This window comes from Rhea pennata, chromosome 15, assembly GCF_028389875.1.
Source record: "Rhea pennata isolate bPtePen1 chromosome 15, bPtePen1.pri, whole genome shotgun sequence".
NCBI classification, from domain to species: Eukaryota; Metazoa; Chordata; class Aves; order Rheiformes; family Rheidae; genus Rhea; species Rhea pennata.
The window spans coordinates 545356-567565 of NC_084677.1; the positions used below are offsets into that span (position 1 = coordinate 545356).

General features: G+C 50.7%; 1 protein-coding gene across 2 annotated transcripts in view; it reads right to left on the reverse strand.

The window, feature by feature from the left end:
• Positions 1-1347: 1347 nt before the first annotated feature.
• ABCA3 (ATP binding cassette subfamily A member 3) overlaps positions 1348-22210 on the reverse strand; it is a 47787-nt gene continuing 26924 nt past the window's right edge. For both annotated transcript variants that reach the window (XM_062587906.1, XM_062587905.1), the window contains exons 11-31: positions 21916-22062; positions 20565-20694; positions 19440-19594; positions 18743-18898; positions 18311-18521; positions 17726-17876; positions 16365-16463; positions 15198-15390; positions 14016-14319; positions 13380-13653; positions 12240-12444; positions 11271-11490; positions 10876-11034; positions 9892-10064; positions 9307-9441; positions 8977-9171; positions 7710-7897; positions 7368-7538; positions 6872-7059; positions 6691-6764; positions 1348-5747 (exon numbers count right to left, since the gene is read on the reverse strand). In XM_062587906.1, the coding sequence (XP_062443890.1) occupies positions 5616-5747; positions 6691-6764; positions 6872-7059; positions 7368-7538; positions 7710-7897; positions 8977-9171; positions 9307-9441; positions 9892-10064; positions 10876-11034; positions 11271-11490; positions 12240-12444; positions 13380-13653; positions 14016-14319; positions 15198-15390; positions 16365-16463; positions 17726-17876; positions 18311-18521; positions 18743-18898; positions 19440-19594; positions 20565-20694; positions 21916-22062 (3660 nt within the window). In that variant the 3' untranslated portion in view covers positions 1348-5615. The remainder of the gene's footprint in view (positions 5748-6690; positions 6765-6871; positions 7060-7367; positions 7539-7709; positions 7898-8976; positions 9172-9306; positions 9442-9891; positions 10065-10875; positions 11035-11270; positions 11491-12239; positions 12445-13379; positions 13654-14015; positions 14320-15197; positions 15391-16364; positions 16464-17725; positions 17877-18310; positions 18522-18742; positions 18899-19439; positions 19595-20564; positions 20695-21915; positions 22063-22210) is intronic.

Here is a 22210-nt window from a genome sequence, read left to right on the forward strand (position 1 = left end):
GCTTGGCTTGTATGGCCCAGTTCTTGGGAAGAAGGCCTTGGAGCATCTCCATGGTTTGTGCCATAGCTCACCTTGGTGCTGCACCCTTCTCTTGGGCAGGCTGCCTCATGTTTCATCTTCCCTGGGCCAGCTACTGGCTATTGCTGCCCCAGGGTGGGTGTTGAGAGGGGGCACTTGCAGGGCCTGTCTGCTCTGGTGCCATATGAGAACCTGGCCTGGCTCTTCCCTCCACGCTTTGGAAGGGTTTGGCCATGGTGGCTTCAGCAAGCAAGGTGCTGTGTGATGCACATACGTGTTTTCTGTGATATGCCAGCCCCAAGGATGAGCCTGCTTGGAAGCTACTGAAAACAGTGGCTTTGTCAGCTGCACCAGGGCAGAGGGAGCTGGATGAATGAGGGGTGTGGAAGTGGCCTGTGTCCTGCTACCTTTTTTTTTTAAAAAAAAAAAAAAAAAGAAAGAAAGAAAGAAAGAAAACTCCAACTCCAGGTGAGTTATGTGCTGCAAGAGAGGGGTAGCTGGAAGGGCTAAATCTGGCTTTGACTCCTTAAGAGCATCAGATAGCTGAGCTTTTGAGTTTGCTCTCTGCGCAAATGCTCCAGCTGCACAAGGGGCTTATGATGCCATGTCTGAACTTGGACAGAGGAGCAGGGCTGGGCACAAGCAGTGGCAGCCCCTCGGCAGGCGGGGGGGGGGGGGGGGCTGGTGAGGAGCAGCCCTAGTGGTGCTCCGCAGCATGCACATAGGTAAAGTAGCAGGAAGAAGGGTGCCAGGCCCAGCTCTGCCCCGCTGCCGTGGTGCCTAGCTGACCCTCGAGGTTGCCACGGTGAAGGCCATTCAAGGGCTCTGCCTGCCGCTGCGCAGAGCCCCAGCCACGCAGGCACCTTGCCTCCACTCTGGCCCCTTCCTGCAGCAGGGGCTCAGCATGGGGAAGGAAACTCATCCCCCCCATGCTGTGAAAGGCCTGTGGGTATCCCCAAATCCCTCCCACTGCCCCACATTCTGCTCCCAGCCCCACCAGTGAGTGCAGAGGCATCCAACACAGCAAATGGGCCCTAGCCCAGCTTGTTCTTCCCAGCCTAGACTTAGTCTGCTCAGCAACTTCCACCTTGGAGTGTGGGGGCATGCCCCTTCCCTCCCCCCCCCAGCCCTTCCCCGGCCACCCACACAGGCCCCATGACCCAAGGCAAGCAGACTGGCCAGGCACACACCTGAACAGAGCAAAACCCCCTTGGAGAAGGAAGCCTTATGGGATTGGCAGTGGTGGTGTTTCTTTTGGCGGGGGGGAGGGGGGGAAGAGGAGGGTGCTGGAGCTACACTTTGAGTGCAAAGGAGGCCAGGAAATACCAATTGGAAAAAAAATATTTTATTCCTATGATGGCATAAATATTCCCACTGTAGCCATCTGTACCATGCTGGGGGAGACCAGGTGTGCCAGTCCACCCCAGGGCTCTCACGGTGCCTCTCCTGCCATGCACAACCACCAGCTGCCACATCTCACCACGCAAGAACATTTCCAAAAGCAAGACCCGTCAACCCTCCAACACAAAACCCAACCAAAAATCGCACAGGGCTAGCGCAGTGGAACACAGTGGAAATGAGCACGAGGGTGTTGTAGCTGCATTTGGCCCTGTGGGAAGAGGCAATAGCTCTGCTGCTGCGTGAAGCTGATGGCCCTGGAGTACCTCATGCTGCAGAGATGGTGGCTGCGCTGTGCCACAGAAGCAAGTAGTTGGCCTTGCCCTGACACTGCCTGCAGAGGGCCCAAGCCAGGAACTGCCTCTGAGCTCCCACCCAGGCATGGACAGCATGTGAGCTCTCCTACGTCTAAAGCCTGGTCTTAACTCTTGCTTCAAACTTCCCCTGGGCCTGGTACAACTTGGAACCGTTACTAACACAAGAGTGGCACAGCCTGTGGCTGCTTCCTCTGCAAGAGGACAGGGTGAGTGCAGCTCTGCGTAAACAAAGGCTGAAGAGAAGAGCTGCTTCTATAGTTCTATTGGGCCAGACCAATTGAAACCTTGCTCCAGAGGGGTGTGAGCTATGAGCAGACAACCTGAAGAGCTGCAGGTGCAGCCCCAGGCTCTACAGCTCACAGTGGTGGTGCTGCTCTCCAGGCCAGGACCCTGAATATGGATTTCATCCTTGCTGTTACTCCTCTAAGATTCTTTCTGCTTCAGCTTCCACTTCAGCTGCAAAGATTACACTCCCTAAATGCAATCATTTGGCCCCTCACCTGGGGATCACCAGTACCCCAACAGGGCATGATGCTTTCCTGTACGTCATCTCAAGCCCTGCTGTGCTTTCTGCTGCTACCATGCTCAGTGCAATGCTACTTTGTGGCACCATGAGATGACAGAGCCTACTTTTAGTAAGTCTACTTTGCAATTCTGTATTTTGCAATACCTTTCTAACTCCTACCACTCCCTTCCCCCCCCCCCCATGTCATTCTCCTACACACACTACTGATTTCATGCCATTGCCCCATTTGAGGCAAGACATCAGAAGGCTCTGCCGTGTCTTGCCTTATCTCTCTGTGCAAATAAGTGTTACTGGAAGTCCTGGAACTCTCTCAGTGGATCCAGACACCCATCAAACAGAAAGCACAAACTCAACTGCTTCGAGCTCCACCTTCCATGGCAGTGGCTGCCCCATGGCTGGGTGGGTGGCTCCACACACCCTGCAGAGCACAAGCACCTGGGGCCAGGCAGCTGCTGCTACTGCCCCTGCGCTCTGCCTGCAGAGGGGAACCAACTGCACCCACAGAGCCAGGGGAGGCTGTGGAGGCGAGCGGCGAAAGGGGCTCACACCTGGCAGACAGGTAAGGTGGCATTGGAGTATGTATGTTGGTCACTCCTTCCTGGTACCTGCTTTCCTCCCACTGCCTCCCTTCACCTAAACTGACATCCCTAACCGGCTGCAACAGAGCATGGGGTCATTGGAAAGAAGTCCTGCAGCCCAGGAAGCCCCTTAGCTGTGTAGTGCAAAGGGCAGCTGGTTCTGCTTTGTGCAGAGATGATCCCAGCAAGAACATCCTCACGCTCAACCCACGTGACAGATCAGAGGTGTTCCAGGGATTCGATTCACCAACTGGCTGCTTATTAATAAAAACACACTTAGTTAAGATCCAGGGAAATTCTTAGTAACATGATGCATGACGATTTTAAACATCAGCATTAGAGGAAAGGAAAAATGGAACAGGAAAGAATGATTCAGTTACATGAACAAAACAAAAAGCCCAACCCAAAATATAACCCAACCCCTGACAATGCAATCACTAGAAGGGAATCAGCACCCTTCCACATAATATTAATTGATTTAGTATGTGCAACTGTGTGTATTACTATAGTGCAAATAGCTCTGCATTGATCACAGAGCAGTCAGCCAGATGGGACTGCCCAAAAGTGAAATGGGGACTAGTTAAGAGACAGACAAGACCCAACACATAGATAAAACAAACAAATAAAAAGCAACTCAACCCCAGGGGGAAATGCCAAAAAAATAAATCCCAATTGCTCCTGCTGCCTCTTGCTCTGCATGGACAGGGCCTGGGGCAGACCGACTGCCTAATACCCTTGGCACTGCATTCAGGTCTAATGCCCTGGGTGGCAGCAGACTCCCTGACAGCAGGGCAAAGCCATGGCAGCAAATTCAGCTGCTCCCTGTTGCAGGAGCAGCTGGACACGGGGATAAGGAGAGGGACATGGGGAAGGTGGGCATACTCTGCCTGGAGCTCTCTTGCACATAATGGGAGAGCAGACAAGGACACACATGTGGCCAGAGCATCGCTGGTCCTTCAAACCCTTCAAAGAATGCAGGTCTGGAGTCCTGTAGCTGGAACAGTTGGGTAACGCAGTCCAGGGCCGTGCAGTTGTCTAAACCTTTTAATGAATGGATCAAGCCAAACAGTCCTCAGGCACCCTATTAAACCTCCACACCATCGCTGCCTTCAAACTGAGCTCTGGGGCCATGGTCCTCTTCCTCTCGTGCTCTGTCAAAGGGCCAGACTCTGGACATTTATCTATTAAACATCCTTCCTGCAAACCCAGCGCCAGCGACTGGCACTGCACAGCATGCCTTCCCTTGGACAGTGTGAGCTGCTGCCAGCCTCTACAGATGAGTATGCCTCCATCCATGGGCACGTTTTAATTCCCTTAGCTGGGCCCCCGCCAGCAGGAGGAATAGGAGCTCTTAGATTTCCCTCTTGACATGACATCAGGAATCTGGGTTGGCAGCGCATACTGGGTTCAGCACTGCTGATGGGAGTCAATTCAGCACAGGCTGTTCATTCTAAACTGTGCCTCGTAGATGCCTTTATGCTACGTGCCCAGAGAGCCAGGTCTCCTCCTCTCTGCTGACACTGCACAGCACCCATGGCACGGGCAGGCAAAATGCAAGCATAGCGGGTTGGAAAATGGAGCACAGCTCTTCTCCTGGACAGCAGGGTTTGCACCATGCCAGAGGTACACCCTGCACACCCAGCCCCTGGGGTGATGCATACGTCCCAGGGCAAAATCGGAGGAGAAAGCCCGGTGCCACCCCTGAAGCACACATCTGAACTCTGGGTCACACAGCCAGCAAAAGATGAATGTCCCGATGACTAGTGATTTTAGAGTACCTTCTGGCCCTTGCTGGGGTGAAGTCATCCCTTGCTCGCAGGCTATCACAGGAGCAGCACAAGCATCCCAAAGACATTCCCCAGGCAGCAGTGACTAATAGCCTCTGTGCAGAACAGCCTGTCTTGTCCTCTCTCCCCACGTGGTGGCTGACAGCTGCAGGCCTGGAGGAAGTCTCAGCAGAACTGAGTGAGACACAAGCAGGCAGGAGGGCACATCTTTTCTGTGAGGTTAAAGGGAGACAGAGCCTTTTCCCACCTTCTGCTGCTAATGGAATGGACGGAAGATTTGCCATAGGGGGAAAACCACGGCTGTTCCTTTGTATGTGTCTCTTCCATCTAGTCTGGAAGTGCTTCTAAGAGGGCAACCTCAATACATCCTAATTAACCCAGTGAACGTTTTAGATCTAAGCTATTTAACAGCATCCTGTTAAATCACAAGCAATCCACCTAACAGAATATAATTTGACATGCGTGTGAAGACCATAAAGCAGCATCCTGATGCACGAGTTTTGGGCACAGTGGGACGATGGGTATGTGGGAAACGTGCAGTATCAGGGCAACAGCCTACATTCCAACCATCCGCACCAGCAACAGGAACCTGACAGTGGCCCAGTCCTACTCTGCTGACAGGCACACCAAGATTTGAATATGGAGCAGAATCCACAATGCCCTTCTTCATCCACCTACTCTTTCTCACTGCTTTTTGGACATTTTTGCTGTAGATGGGAATGAATGCTGAAGAGTGAAAGTGTCACATGCACACACAGGCACACACACACACACACAATGTGCGCACCACAGTGGGCACGCAACACACACACTACTTGTGATTCCCACAGCGCAACAGCAGAAGGTATGACTCCATCCTGTCCCTCCCTGTGGTGAAAATTTTCTTACATTTATACATTATGTAAGACACACGCCAATATATAAATTACTGTCTCTATATATACTATGTATAGGCAGCAGGGCCAGTCCATGAAGAAGGGCACCAGTGGGTTCATTTCCCTCGGTCCTCTGTGTAGTGCTGGAAGCGAGTGAAGCTCATGAAGACTTGCTCCAGGGATATCTGGCTAACTGAATAGTCTTCTAAGTGATACTTCTCTTTGGCTTTCTCCAAGGCCCCAAAGACCTGCAAAGGATGGAACAGCAGGTCTAGTTATTGCAAGATACTCACTTCAACATAGGGAGAACTGCAGCAGGTCAAGACTGAAAAAGCTTGAAACAGAAAGTTCGAACGCCAGCCTTCACCAAATGATGGCTCATAGCAGCAAAAAATGCCTCGGGGTGGGAATTCAAATCTCAGATGGATTTACTCAGTTTACGGTGAGATTCACATGCTGCACAGGCACCACTGCTCCCCTACAACCCTTACCAGGCTGTTGCCCAGGATGGGACAGCACAGATGCCAGTGTGAGGTGCCCAAAGAACTCAGAACCAGGATGCAAGCCACTTCCTCGGGCCAAAGGGCAGCAGTAGGAAGCAGAAAGGCTCAAATTCCAGATGTCCTGGTCGGTGTAAAGAGACTGCTACCTACGTTAGTTCATGAGAACCAGTGCTATGTTGCTGGCATGGAGATGAGGGGTAGGAAGGAAGGGACTACCAAGCACACCTCTTCCACAGCCCTTCTGCTGCAGAGCTTTCAGGAAATATTTTGAGAAAACAAACATAAAAAGCAACACTTGTTCCCAGTGGAGATTTTGCTTTCTCTATGGAGAGCAGCTGTCAAAGGCAGGCAGTTCTGAGAGGCTACGGATAATAGTAGTCCTGGTTCCAAACTGCTCTCTCTCTCTCCCACATGCAAGTGACCTGTTTGGGCCAGAAGGTGGAAAAAGCTCAGGGAGAAAATCACCTTTTAATGATTTTTTTTTTAATAAATCACCTGGATTTCAGACAGACAGAGGCTCTGGAGGAAAAGGAAGACAAGCTGAGCATGAAGGGGAAGCTTGACTCAGCCAAGCACAAACAGCATCTGAACAAGCAAGAAAACATCTGCCATTCTACCACCACCTTCCTTTTGTAAATGGGAAGGAGAGCATGGGGTCAGACTAGCATGTGCCCCAGCATGCCCTTACCTGTGCCCAGCTGAGGTTCTTGTTGGTCAAGTGATAATGTACCATGCCCTGGTGTTCATGTTTCAAGATGCTACCTGGGAGAGACAAGCAGAAAGAGGCTTTGGGCTAAGAAACTGGCTGAAATCTATGAATGGCATCCTTCCCTCATGTGGAGGACAGCCAGTCCAGCAGCTCATGCTACCTGGGAAAGTCTTCTCCACAAAGGCCTTGAAGGCCAGCAGCTCGCCTTCCTCATCACTCCGTGTTTTGGCCAATAGGGTGTAGCCACTGCCAAACTTGCTTTTCAGGTGCTGGGGGCTGCCCAGGCACTTGAACTGCCCATTCACCATGATGGCCAGTCGGGTGCACAAGGCCTCACATTCTTCCATGCTACAAGACAGAAGAGGATTTGTTCAGTACATCAGGAGAACTGAGGTGTCCTAGTTCTGCTCATATGTGGCTGGGAAACAGCAGAAGCTTCTGGGGATATTGTGGAGGTGGAACTTCTCCTTGCTGAGTTTTCTCCTGCCTCAGAGGAAGAGATTGGGTAAAGCCAGCTGCTACTCTATGTCCAACCGCATCAGCTCTCCTAGCACAGCTTCATACCAGGCCCTGAAGGTGGGACCCATCCCCTTGGACCTACACCCTCCTGTCCGCACCCAATCTACCAGGTCAAGACCTGGCCAGAAAATTGTCACCTGTGGGAAGTGAAGATGATGGATTTGCCACACTCCCGCGTCCGCGTCACTGCATCCCAGAGCAAACGCCGGGCCACAGGGTCCATGCCAGTAGAGGGCTCATCCAGGAAGATCACAGGGGGGCCACCGATGAGAGCAATCCCAGCACTCAACTTCCGCTTGTTACCACCACTATGGAAGAAAACAGGAACGGGGAGAGAAATAGGCCTGAAGTGAGCACAGAGGAAGCCATGCAAGATAAAGGGTAGACAGGTTCCTTAGACCAGGTGCTATGGTTATGCATGATCACACGTAGTTCCCACCAGCCTCAGAGAGATGGGGTATTTGGGATATCCCTCTCACCTGTAGGTCCTCACTAGCTTGTCTGCGTGGGGCTCCAACAGCAGCCCTCTCAACATGTTCTCCACACAGCTGCCAATATAACGCTCAGGAATGCCCCGCAGCCGGGCATACATGCTCAGAGTCTCGCGGCCTGTCATGTGGTCCAGGAGGGCATCAAACTGTGGGCAGTAGCCAATCCGCTGCTGGACCTTGAGACAAGAGGAATCCAAAGGGGATTAGGTCATAGGCAGGTTTCTGCAAGGAGATCTCCACATTAGGAGGATGGTGGGTTTGCATTAGCATGCACAGTTTTTCCGCATCTGTGCACGGTTATAATGCTTAAAGTAACAGGGACTGAACTACAGCTCTGAAACTGTACTCAAAGTGAGAGGGATTTTTTCCAGTTGCTGGAGCAACAAGTAGGTGTAGGGGATGGATACACACAGTGCAGTCGGGGAAGGCAACGTATGGTCTCAGGCACTTCTCAGATTTTGCTACTCAAATTGATTCTTTGCTGTGAGGGGTCATTTCAGGCGCTTCAAGCTTTCAGGAGAAATGAGGTACTAGAGACCCTGTGCCACTTAGTAAGTGGAAGGAAAAAAAAAACAGTCCTTCAATAAGCTTTTCTAGGAGAGACTGGTGCTTCTGAGCCCTTACCCTGTTGCTGTACCTCTCCCATATCCTGGCTTGCTCTGGAGACAAGTGCCCAACAGAAGGTAGAGCCTCAAGGAAGGAAGTTAATAGAATCATACTTTCAGGCAGTTGTTCTCCCTGCTCAATGCCTGACACTGCCTACAGTTGGCACAGTTAGACGTATGTAGGGATTAAAAAACTGACCCGTGCTTTGAAGTGTTCAGTTTGTGACTCATCTCTTGCTTTGCCAAAGAGAATGGGTGATTTTTAGCAAGGAGAGCTCTAGCATGCGTCTAGAAATATTTTACCTGTTTGTTTTAGAGAGATCGTCACCTGACAGTAAGCTCTAACTTGCATTTTCCACACTTCCAACTACTGAGCTAGACTATTTTGAAGAAGGGTTTGCCACCCTTCCAAGATCTGATTTCCATTCATTTCTTATCTGGCATCCCAGTGGAAGGGAGATTTCTTCCAAATGACCAGATTAATAGGAGAGCTGAGTCAGACAAAAATGCAACCCTGGAATATTATATCCACTGCTAACAATTGCAACTGTGCCCTCCTTAGAAGCACTGGTAAGGTGACACACACTGGACAGCACAGTAAGAAGCAGGACTGCTTGTTACTTCACCCTCTACCCTGCAGCCTTCAGTACCTTTTTGATGTTGGCCAGTATACTGTGGCCATCCACATAGGCATCTCCTGATGTGATACTCTCATCGCCAGTCAGCATCTTGAAGGTGGTGGTTTTGCCCGCTCCATTGAAGCCAAGAAGGCCAAAGCATTCACCTTTGCTGACTGCCAAGGAGATCCTGTCCACTGCCAACAAGGACTCCCGGCTGTCATAGACCTGGCAGACAGTAAAGAACAAGCTGTGCCATCACAGGACATGCCAAATTCCCAGCACTACAGCAAGGCAAACCCTGTGAGCACCACGTGTCTGCTTAGATCAGAATGCCCAGAAAGATCCATGCTCTCTCCTCACCTTAGTGAGCTCTTTGATGACCAAGGGGCTGCTCAGTGATGACAGCAGCTCTGGTGGTGACTCCAAAACCTTTTTCCTCTCATCTGCTACATCCCGGTCTTCTGGCAGCACAGGCACCCTGTTCAAGAGTGCAACCTGAAATACAAGGAAGACGACTCTTTGCTACCTTGCTGCTGTGGGACAAATTGGTTCCTCCACACTGACCTGGGACAAGTCCTCCCAACCCATAAGGGATACACCCTTTCAGTCAACTATCTCAAGGGATGTCCCACTCCACTTGCAACCCTACGTGCTCAAAGGACCAGCCCCTCCAAGCAACATGCTCAACGGGTGCTCTCACAGGAAGAAGATACAGGTCAAAGGCACACAGTCTACAGTTTGGGAGCTGTAGTTGTTGCTACCCAAGCGATACTTTTTGTATGGAGTCCTGAACAGAGGGAGAAGAGGGAATTGCAGCCGTGACTCCATGACCTTTGGAATTTGGATACAATCTGAAGTGACACGGGCCTGTCTTCAGCTCACAGCGATCCCTGGACCTGATCTGATACGAAGGCCTACTTCTCCCTGCCATATGCTTCAGCTCACCCATTTTCGCCGCCTGCAGATGCCACAGACCAAAGTTCTTAATCTCCAGAGAAGGTTTGTCTCAATGAGGAAAAGGAGGAAGAGGAAGGAGAAGCCCTGGATGGTCAAGGATGTCAGGTATCGTCCAATCCCAGGTGTCTCCCAGGAAAAATAGTTCATTTGATAACTGATATCTGGAGCAGAGGTGGAATAAAATCAAATTTGGATCAATTCACACTCCAGGGAAGGGTAAATATGCTCCAGAGAAAGCTGAGTGCCTAGTTTTGCCAGTTTCATCTGCATCCCAGCCCATACTGCTCAAGCCTTGGGATCCCTGTACCCATCTCCTTCCAACCATTTCCACAAGAGGATTCACACCCTGGAGGGGATCTGGCATTGTCAAAAGATGCCCAGCAGAGATACACAGTGAAGATCAATTCATTCTTTCAGGATTCGTGACCCAGATCATGGTTTATTAGAAGCGGCACTTCTTCACTGATCCATGAAATTTTGCCAAGGTCACATCTCCTTGCAAATCGTTAGCAAGAAAAATGTTCCTTAACAGGATCCCTCCATTAGCCTCAAATGCTGCCCAGTTTTTGCTTTAAAATGGTACCTGAAGCTACTGCCCAGGCTGGGTTGGAGGCTCCATGATACTGCAGCATCCCATTTTGTGTCTGAGTCGAGAGATCAAGATGCTGTCTGGGATTTTAGCCCTCCTTCTACCCCAAAACCCAGTCCTGCTCCTCCAGCTGCTCCAGAGAAAAACACAAAGCAAAGCTCATCCACCCTTCCAGCATGTGCTGGTTTTTCTCAAGCACAGTACCACAGCTGCACAACTAAACCTGTAGTTGTGCTGAACGAGGTCAGCCACTCCAAATTCCTTCAGCAATGTTTCTACCACAGCTGCCCAGCCTCACCATTTGTCCCATACAGACACCCCACAGTGATGCTGTGGATACAGTGGAATGGCCAGTGTGGGTAGGCAAGGACAAACAAACTCACTGAATGCCTTGCAGATGAAGATCGCTTCAACAGAGGAGGTGCAAAACTGAATGAATTCATAGTTCTGGTAGAAGTCACTGATGCATTGGCCCAAGCAATAATTGGGTAAGATCAGAAAGACTTTATCCAGGGTTTTGGAGAGGTCCACCAAGCCCAGTTCTGAAAAAGCATATGAGGATCAACAGACCAGATTTAGCTTTTTTTTAGAGAAAGGTCTTGATACATCAACATTCAGAAAGAGAACCTGAGCAAATTCTGTCATGCTAAGTAGGTAGGGTTGGGTTGTCTTTTGTTGTTCTTGTTGCCAGCTCTGGGTGTGGGGACAGCCCCAGGCTGGATCTTTTTGGTGAAGGGAGGATGCCGTGCAGGGCATGCAAGGAGGGAAGAGGACTCACCTGGAATGCTCATGATGGTGACTGCAAGGAAAGTGGCTGTTCCTGACAGGATGTTGAAGATAGTGAGACGTGTGTAGGCTGTGGCTGCCACTGAGAAGAAGAAGCTGAGGAGGTACATGAGGGGGATAATTGCCCAGCCATAAAGGAGGAAAATCAGCATCACATCAACCAGGTGGCTGTCTTGAGTGAATGCTTGCACATCAAAGGCCTGGAATATCACCTGGGGCACAGCAATGTAGGAGAGTGCATGTTAGTCTTAACTGCAAATGATACCATCTTGCCTGAACAGCCCAGGCAGCAAGCAACGTAACAGTAGCACTACGCTGGTCTGGAGACCCCATCACCAAGGGTTCCCACTGGCAACACCAGCAGCTTATACCTGTCTCCAAGGGAAGCTCCTGTAGATTAGGATGCAAAAGGGCAAATCTGACCCCTGGGCAAGGTTCCCATGTACTTGGGATGTTCTAGTGCCACTGCCCTCTCCCAAATGTTCAGGCCTAGACGCTGCAGTAAACTGACCCTTACGGCCTACAGCCCAGCCCCCCGCAGGACCAACAAGCAGCTTCCTTGCTGATCGTTTATATTAACTGAGACAATACCAGAGACAGGTGGTCTCATCCTGTTTCCTCCACCCACACAAATCTCTCCCTCCACACACTCATCCCAACTCTCCCAGAAGATCAGGCACTCCATATAGTAACGCTCAGAAGCCACGCTTGGAGTGCTGAACAGCTCAAGCAACTTGTGTAGGTTGACATAAGCAAAGACAGAGGCAAAGGAACGTGGAGAGCACTGAAGAAGTCACAACTACTCTTGGCTACATGACAGAGCTGGTCTGAAAGCCCCACTATGCAGAGCACCCAGTGCCCATCTGGGAGTCCCCAGTGACCTTCCATTATCAACAGGGGTTTCACGGAGAGGCAGGGACCTTGTAGAGGGTATGACAGAAGGGTGTTACTGGTGACTTACCAGCATCAGAGCACAAGGAATGAGGAAGTTGATGATGTCCCAGAGAAGGGCAGAAAGCCAGAAGTTGACCACATAGACTCCACTGACGAACTGGACATGCTTGGCTTTGATGGCCCGCTCACTGACCAGTAGGAGCGCGAAGGTGCTGGCGAGCGAAGCCATGCCATAGAGCAAGTTGATGGCAATAGCGAACCCAGTCTGGCCTCTGAGGGGAGAGCAGCAGGGCTGGTTAAAACAGGGAGAGCCCAACAGACCAACGCTGAGGCTACATGGAACAACACACCTACGCCATGTTTCAGGAATAGGTGTTGATGCCAGCCCCATCGGGGTTCCCTCCAACGCAAGGCCCCAACCCTCTGGGCAGCTACAGACAACAGCACCCTATCATCCTTCCACTGGTAGGTCCCAAAAACTTCAGCAGGAGTTGCAGGCACCCTGCATTCTCCTGGGACTTTTTCCTCACACCACTGAGCTTGGGGCATCTGCCCATCATCATATTATGCCATACCACTGCCTGGGTGGTTCAGCATTGGGGAAATGTGGGGACAGGAAGAGGAGCCAGCACTGCATGAGGAGAACAAGCACGGTCAGAGTAGCTCTGCCTCTATCATGCTCAGCTCTTGTGAAGACTATACTCATCCATCAAACCAGCATGCACAAGAAATGCCCCAAAATAAAAGCTTATTTCAGTAAGTCTCCCAAGTACAGCCCTCCTAGCATACCACAAATCTTCACCCTGCCTTTGCAAGGTCACACACATGATCCCTCCCGTACAGGTGAGATTCAGAGACCTTGGATGCAGCTTTCCTGAAATGTACAGCTGAGCAGCTCCCTCTGATCCCAGGTGGAGAAATGGGCACTTAGCATCCATGAGGAAAAAATCCCTAACTACAGGCTCTATCTAAAGGTAAATACTCAACCACTGAGACACCTACATTGGGTTAAGTGACTGCCAGGCTCAGGTAGGCCAGTCAACTACACTGCTTTGCTCTCCTGACCTCCTAAGTGCAACCACAGCTACACTGAGGTCTGAGAAGCTCCAGGCTGGCTTCTCCACTGATGCTACTGCAACCGAGCCAGTTTGTGCTAATGAAAGTTGTGAGCCCTAGCAGGAAAGAAGCCCTGCATGATCAGACATACTCCATGAGCTGGTCCTTGGCCTTCTCAGTGATGTTGCGGGGCTGAGGGTAGTTGGTAACTGTGATGGATGCGTTGGGGCCTGCCAGCACCCTGAAGACAGCGTTGTCAGCCAGCATGAGGGCAGTGGCAGGAGAGTGGTATGCCTGGTTGTTGAACAGTGCGGTGACCACTGTGTGGTTTCCGGCCTCCTCAAAAGAGGCAGCTGCGATGTAGTGTTCGTTGAAGGCTCCCCCCTCCTCAGACGCTCTCAAGATGAGATACTCCTCCAGGCCACCTGTCAAACACCATTCCGCTGTTCCAAGCAGACTAGCAAACAAAGAGCTGACACCCAGGGCCAACTACAGAAGGATCCTGAGCAGCCCCAGCTCCGGGTAGCCCACTTTAGCCCTAACAACGGCCACAAACACAGGGTTATAAAGAACACAGAGCTCTGCTTGGGGTGAGAAGAGGTAGGAGCCAATTGCAGGACACTTCTGTACAGGAGAGCATAGAAAAGGTTACGTCAGATATACCACAGCTGGGATCTAAGCCTCCCTGCGAGCATTCTCACACCACTGGCCCTGTCAGGAAAAGCCTGTGGCTCTTGTACACACCCCCAGGCACCATCCACTCCACGTATGCTCCACGAACCCTCACCTAGCACCTCCAGCGGTGACTGGTGCTGGGCATCCAGCAGCTCCACATACTGCTCCGCTAACCTCTGCGACAGACCTGAGGTAGCTGAGACAGAGAAAGGCACAATAGTCTGGCCATAGGGCTCCAGCATCAGCCTCAGGAGAGAGGAATCCCTGGGTCCTGGGAAGGTCTTGGCAACGATGAGGGCAAAGGCAGTGAAAATCAGAGGCACAAGGAACTGTGCTGCCACCATCTTCCAGTTGCGCCAGCTGTACATGGCTCGCTTCATGAACATGGCGTAGAACTGCTGGCAGCAGAGGTAGAACTGGGACGGGAAAAGTCAGAGGTCAGGCTCAAGTCCTACTAGCTGCAGATCACCCCATCGGCCTCATGCCCACACAGTTTCTGGAAGGAACGAACCCAAAGGCCAACTCCCTGATCCCTCCATTCTCCCTGCATTTAGCCCACAAGCTCACATGACAGCCTGTTTTCCAGGAAAGCCCCTAAGGGATTAACAGGGCAACACTTGACTTCAGAGCAGGAGGTCAGCAGTTCAAAACACAAGGCTTTCTAAATGGACATTGTTACTTTGGGATCTAAAAGCAGCTTCAGACTCGACCTTTACCTAAGTTCCCCTTCTCAGCATTTGAGGATCACAAATCGGATTATTGCAACAAGGCTCCCTGTTACAGCAACTGGGCTGTGGAGCCCACGAGCTCCCAGCCAAGCCCATGGAAGAACTTTACTTTTTAAACCCATGGACACCTTTCTTCCCTTCTTTGAGGCATGCCCTTGCAAAGCACAGGAAATTTATCACAGGTATGTTGGCCAGCTGGCCATGCAGAGCTGTCACAGACGTGAAATGTAAGCTCAGCAAAGGTAGTAAGTTTTTCTCCTCATCTCCTCACTGGAAATCCCAAGTGATGGAACAATAGCAGGTGTAGAACACTTTAGATCACTTGTGTATCTTTAAAAGGAGGCACCTCTTTAGAACTCGACCAATCCCAGTAACCAATCCTAACTAATGCTTTAAAATAATTTGCATTTCAGATGCACATTCCACTTCTCCCTCAATATCCTACAAATAATACGCAGTGAGACTTGCAAAGGGTAGGCTCCATCTTCTAGCTCCCCTGCTGCAGAGATCCCTTCAGACGTGCTCCTCCCTGTTCCCTGCGTATTCATACTTCCCTCAGCACTCACCCCAGTATTGAGTTTGGTACTGGAGCAGTCCTCTGTAATGAGTGCCCCGCTGTCATCTGTCATATCTGTCATTCCACTCAAGCTGCTGGAGTCGTCCATGGCCCAGTCATTGGAGCGTCTCTCATGCTGATACTGGAGAGCAGGGAGCTGGATAGCCTGAATATCCATGCTGGAATCCACCAGCTTCCCAACCCTGCCACCAGAAGGGAAAGCAGATGATGGAGTGTCAACTCAGACAGGATCAAGCTGTTCTGAGCTAGCGAAGCCAAACCCTGGAGACAAAATCCATGCATGCTTCAGAGAGCCCTAGAGCAACCCACCTGTGTCAGACTGACTCTTCCAACCTTCCTTCTCTCCCTCAGTCATTTTTTTTCCTAGTCTGGTCATTTAGAGACAAAATCAGTACTTTGGAAAGGCTTATGGGAAAAAGGCATTGCCTGTACAAAGCTTCTTGCATAACTGTAGCTTTTTCCTTTTTTTCCCCCACAACTGTTAAAGTTCAAGGGCTTTTTTTCTTTTCTTTTTTTTTAGGAGGAAAAAAAATTAAAAAATGGCTTTGTGCAACTTTACACTGACATTGGGACTTGGCCTTTCCAATCCAGAGAGAGTCTCTGCTTGGGATGTGTCAGACACGTGGGCTGCTGAAGTCCACAGGGACTGCGTCAACATTGTTAATTCATGTTAGAGGGCGAAAGCACACATGAATGGCAGGGAGAAAGGCCAGGAGATCCTACCTGTGCTGGTAGGGCTGCAAGGGACATCTGTGACTCATACAACAAGGCAAGGCTCAGCGGTTTCTGCAGCAGAGTCTGCAGAACTCTGGTGTCAAACACGGTCAGGACCCACTCCTGCCCTCAGGCTGTTCTGATCTCAGGTCTGTTACCCTCTGGAAAGCCTTTGCAGGAGAGGACTAAGGCACTTGGGTCCATTTGTCAAGTTACTGTGCTGCAGGGAGGCCCAGGTCCCACTCCACACTCAGCTCTAAAGGGACCCTGACCACAGCTTCCAGGAGGGCTGAACACACTGTAGGGCTCAGGGATTCAGATGGAGATGCCTTCCTGCCACATGCAAGCAATCCACTTCCTGTGAGGGCTACAAACAAGCTTTCTGCTGTTCAGCCCTTCCAGGGGGAGCTCAACCTCCCTACCTGCCCTTCTGGCTTCTTACCTCAGAAAGACTTCCTCCATGGTGGTGACAGAGGCACCATAGCTAGCAATGCCTAGCTCTTCCTGCTTCTGCTCCAGCTCAGTGAAGAGAGCCTCAAACCTGCAAGGACAAGTGAGATGTTGGATGCTGCCACTTGTCCCTTCTTCTGGCATCAAAGGCCAGCTCCATCAGGCAGAGCTCTCGTCTATTTTGGGGTGCCAGAAAGGTGGCATCCCCTGCATTTAATGGATGGAAAATGAAGCTCCAGAACAGAGTGCCCTGAATCCCCAAGCTTTAGATTTCAGCGCAGGCAGAGGATGAAAGAAGGTACTTGGAGGTTAAAACAATCTAGGAAACAATCCTGTAGCTGGCCTGAATCCTGCAACCAGCTCCAGAGCTGCCTGCAGTATTTGGTGCAATATTCTCCCCACAAAGCAACCTTCAGGTTTCTTCTTCTGCTACTCCTTCTTGCTACAGTGAGCTTCAGCTATTCACATTGCACCACTGTCCAGAGACCTGCTGCTCTTGGACTCCATGGACCCTATGTGAAGGCTTTGGCCCAGGTCCCAGTTGCACTGAAGGGCCTCCAAACACCTCTGTTACTGTCTTGTAAATTGTGCTGTCAGTGGGACATCTCTACCAGACTTTAGCACCTCTTCAACAGACTACTAGCTCCTGCAGTCCTAGGTAGGATGTATATCTGTATGAAGGAGAGCAGGAACACAGCTATACAGGCCAGTGAACAGGAAGGTAACACCGCAGCTCTACGCCCCTGGCCTTCTGGAGCTGCAAAAGCCTGATCTCTGCTTTGGTGGCAACACAGACTTTCCCTTCAAAGACTCTTTCCTCTGATGCCTGCAGCCTCTTCAAGAAAATGGGGTTTCCAATTGGCAGCTAACAAAGAGGCTGAGTGAACATGACAGACTTTCAAGGAGTTGTCACTTGGCTCTCAATGTGTACTCTGATCATCAGATAATATCTCTAAGCCAGTCCTTCCTTGTCTGTGGAGGAAACGAAGGGCTTTGATTTTGGAGCCAAATTAACTTGCCTTGTTTGCTTATATGGTCTACCATCCACATCATAACATTTAGCAGCTATCAACAATCAGTGCTCCCACTTAGCTGCTACACAGGCGCATGGTAAGCGCAGAGGTATCAGAGCAACATGCCAGCAGACAGAGAGAAAGACTGGTGAAAGGAGGAACTGAAGCCAGGTCTCTAAGATGAGCACTTTAACCACTGGGTTGCACTTCATCCTGTGCCTTCCAGAAGAGAGACAGCAGCTTATTTCCAGCAAGACTGTGACTGCCATGGCTTGGGTTCCTATTGCATGCAGATGATGGAAACTACTCAATGACAAGAAGCAGGACACAATGTTGTTACCTGTGCGTGCTCTCTTTGGGCAGGATGAAGGACAGCTCTGCCCCAGCATTGCTCTCCATGGTAGCGTTGGGCACGTACTGACAGATGAGGCGGGAGATCTCCCCCAGGCTACAATATGGCTCTTTCACCATCACCATGTGATATCCTGCCCCTGGGCAGACCCACAAGAGAAGGGAGAAAAGTGTAAATACCAGCCTGATCTGGACCAGATCTGAACCCTCAGTGCTGGGGTAGACAGCAGAAGACAGAGGCTGGTAAGGCATCACAGGACCTTACTGGCTGTGCCTAAGCTGTAGACATGATGCAAAAGCTAGTGGGAAGGGCAAAAAAACAAAGCCTTCTTGGCATCAGTCATCTTTGAGAGGTTAGCTACATGGCTATGAAGACAAGAGTGTGGGTATGGATCTCTGAAAGAAGGCAGAACAGGGTCAGTGAACAGACAGATAAGGAGTAGTGGGTCTTCTCCCCTGCCCTATATCCCCTCCCCACCATACTACTCCATGACAAGAAGAGGACAGGCACTTCCGTTAAATGGTCTGGGACCTTCCTCCTTGCTCTGGCGTGGCCTTTCTGCTCCTCCCTTACCATATTTACGCTTGAGGAAGAGAGAGGAACCGCAGCATTGCAGCTCGCCCTTGGCCATGATAGCTATGCGGTCCCCCAGCAGGTCAGCCTCATCCATGAAGTGGGTGGTGAGCAAGATGGTACGGTTGCTCCTCTGCTGCTGCAGGAGGTCCCATGTGGCTCTGCGGGAGGCTGGGTCCATCCCCGATGTTGGCTCATCCAGCATCACCACCTGCACATAGCAGATGGGCACTGGTTGAGAAGGGGCTGGGAGATGCATACCAGCAGTAAGCACAGGAGCCTAGAGGGAGCCTCGAGCTCCCAACATGCATGTAATGATCCTATTTGGGGGAGCAGCTACCCAAGCAGCCACTAGAAGAAAGACTTGGGCACTCTGCTATGTTGTTCCATGGGAAAAAAAGGTTCAAATTGAACCCTACCACAACTACTTGCCTTGGAGTCCCCAATGAGGGCAATGCCAATAGAGAGCTTGCGTTTCATGCCACCAGAGAGCGCCTTTGTCAGACAGTGGCGTTTGTCCTCCAGGTTCAGGATCCTCAGTATATGGCTGATCTCCTCAGGGCACTTGGAAGGTGGGTAGCCTTTCAGCTGGCAGACAAGAAACAGCAAGAGTCAAGTCCACCTGCAGAGGTAGCCATGTCCCAGGCAAACACCCTACTCACCTCCTTAGCAACTGGGTGCTAGAAAATCCCCCACGTTCTTTCTTTCCTCACCTTTATGCATTTAGTCAAGAAGGTAAAGAAGAATACAGAAACTAACTCCTGCCCAACTGAGGGACTCCCTTCCCTTCACAGGGTCCCTTGCCACACATCCAACACAAGGAGGCTCTGCTGCACAGAGTCCTTGCAGGAGCAATACTGCTCCAGATCCCTCCACTCCTCTGCCCAGCTGAACAAGGAACTCATTAAGGATGATACAGGAAGGGGACAAAAATGGCTGCTCTGTCTAATCTGAACTATCACATCTTTTCTCCAGCCTCCTTCATCACCAGCTCAGCCCCAAGGAATCACATAGCTGACTGCAAAGCAACAGCAGATACTGTTTTAACTCAGGTTTTAAAGGCATAGGTGAGACCCAGCAAGAAGACTTGAAATGAAGCCTGAGGCTTGTACTCAAGCTCTGTGCTCACCCCCGAGTAGAAATAGAGGTGCTCTTCCACTGTCATGTTGTCAAAGAGTACATCGTGTTGGGGACACAAGCCCAGGCTCCGTCGGATCAGAACCATGTCCTGTGAGATCTCATAGCCGTTGATGTATGCTTGCCCGCTTGTTGGAGAGTATAGACCTGAGAGGAGCAACACACAACTGCCTTAGCTCAGGAGTCAGAATAACCCTGTACAGCTACCACAGAGAGCTGGATCAGAAAGGCCAGGACTTTGTCATGGCCAACTATCCTCCCACAAATGCAAGTTTCTGCCAAAGGCCTGAGAAAACCAGTCTCTTGCCACTGAATTCAGGGCAAGAGGCTACTCCCTCCTGCCTGTAGTGTAGATTGAATGGCTTTCACAGATGGAAGATGGACCTGGAACTGCTGCTAGGCTGGGCAGGCAGGTAGTGAGCTGGGCAGACAAACCCTGGCTCTCAACATGGCAGAGATTCACCTGATGCTTGCCCAGAGCTACACTGCCATCCAGGGATGATTTTGTGAGTACCCTGAGCCAGCAGAAGCAGCACAGAATGACAGGAAACAGGGCAGGGAGGACCATCAAAAGACATCCAAGTCTATCCACCATGCTCAAACAGGGCTACCTTGAGCTAAACATCTCAGGAAAGCATAAAGACCAGTTCTTGGCCTGTGCCCTCCCTGTGCCCCATGATAAAGCACACAGCAATTCACCCTAGAGCTAATCTTTCCTCTTTTCAGGGTTCCTTGAAATAAAGACTGAATACTGCTTCAGGCCTCTGGACTGAGCAGTATGATCTCCTCCACATATGACACCCCCTAGTTGATCCCACTTTCACAAAGGGTTAAGTATGGACCACCAGGTACCTCTTCTCTCCCCAAGCAGCAACATGCTCTTCAACACCAAGGCACCCTTGCTTAACAGCTCAGTGAACTGATGGTGCTTTGAGGAAGAGCAAAAACCCCTTCCCAACCTCAGAGAACAGGTACAGCTTCACTTGCTAAAAGTAGAAAGATCAGCTCCCTTTTACAAGGAGAGCCATCTGTCCTATCATACCGCAAGGGCCTAGCGTGCTTCTAGGTGATTCCCCTCCTACTATGGGCCAGCCTCAAGACAGGATGTAGCTCATACCTGTGAGCATAGACAGAGTAGTGGTCTTCCCAGCACCGTTGTGTCCCAACAGAACAGTGATCTGCCCTTCGTACATGTTCACTGTTAAGTCCTTGACTGCCTCTTTCATCTTGTTTCCCACTTTGAAGACCTGTCAAGATCATGTTAACAAGTTGATATCCCTTTGAGGTAAGCGCTTTCAGATCTGCCTCTTCTCCAGTAGAGAGAGAGTTCATTCCACTGGGCAATCAAATCCTTTGATGTCCACATGGGGTTGGCATTAGACACCAGTATCCAACAATTTCAATGCAGATGTCACGGCACCTGCAAGTACCTATTACTTCAGCCAAAAACTAAAATGTAGCAAGTTACGTTAAAAAAACAACATCCAAGATGCAATGAGTGCCCACACTGTTTTGTGTGGCAGTGGACCAGCTGGCCTGGCAGCAACAGCATTGAACAGTCCTGCCTCATCCTATGAGTCTACACATCATAAGGCTGCCTGCCACACCCAAATTAGGCCTTTTCCAGCAGCCAGAGAAGCCAGAGACACTCTCCTCTCCAGTCCCTCACATGCCACAGGGTCACTCTGTGGAGCAACACAGGTCCGTTTCTTGCCTTTCCTAGTATTTCTAGCCTCCTAGGTAGCCCAGGAGCAAAAGGCCAGAAATAAAACCACACATCTTTGTTCAAAGGCCCAACCTTGTATTTACCACATGTGGGACAGATTGTACATGATGCACAGGGTGCTAGAGACCAGGACATGTGTGTCTGTCAGCTCCTTGCACCAGCCGCCCTCCAGGACAGGGAGAATCTAGAAGCAGGGTGATCCTAGTTTCTATAAAGTGAGGGAGCACCGTGTGCCCACAGCAGGCAAAGACAATTTAGGAAGAGGGGTGATCGAAAAGTCAGAACTGGGACCTTAGCATGGCTAACTAAGGCAATACTGTAGCAAGGGAGGGCTAGTATCAACTGGATCACAAATGCAGCTCTAGGCACATTGTCTGCAAGTCTGCTGTAGGTGGGTGGAAGCATGGGGCTGCTTTGCCTGAAATCCCATGCTCTGGCACTACAAGGTGAGGGATTTTGGTCTCAAAAACAGCAGAAGCCCTACCTTTCTCCTCCTACACCCACTGCTTTCCAGATAGGGCATCACAGTTTCCTGCAAGCCCAGGGTGCTGTGAGATTGCTCAAAAACATATAGTAGGAAAAGGCCCAAGTTCTGTTGCCTTTGTTCAACATACTTGGTTACTGCTTGCAGAAACAATGTGGCCAGAGCTGCTCTAATGTTAGGATAACACTGTGAAAGGCGAGAGAAGAGCACAGGAAAATTCCCGGCACCAGCATTAATGCCACACTGAGGCATCTGTACCTTGGAAAGGTGCTTTATTTTGATTCCTGACACAAGGTCAGCTGGCTCTTCTTCAATGTACTGGCTCTTCAGGGCCTTCTCAGGGTCCTCCTCTTCCTCCTTCTCTTTTCCCACAACAGTCCTAGGGCGCCCACACCAGTACGAGGGCTGAGAGTGTAGAGAACAAGAGAGTGAGTGGAGAAAGCATGTGCACAGAGAGCAAGCAAGCAGAGAGAGTAACTCAGGTGCAGGGCACAGAGACTATTCCTTTTTCCCTGGTCTCCCACCACCCTCCTCTGTTCTCCCTGCATGCAGA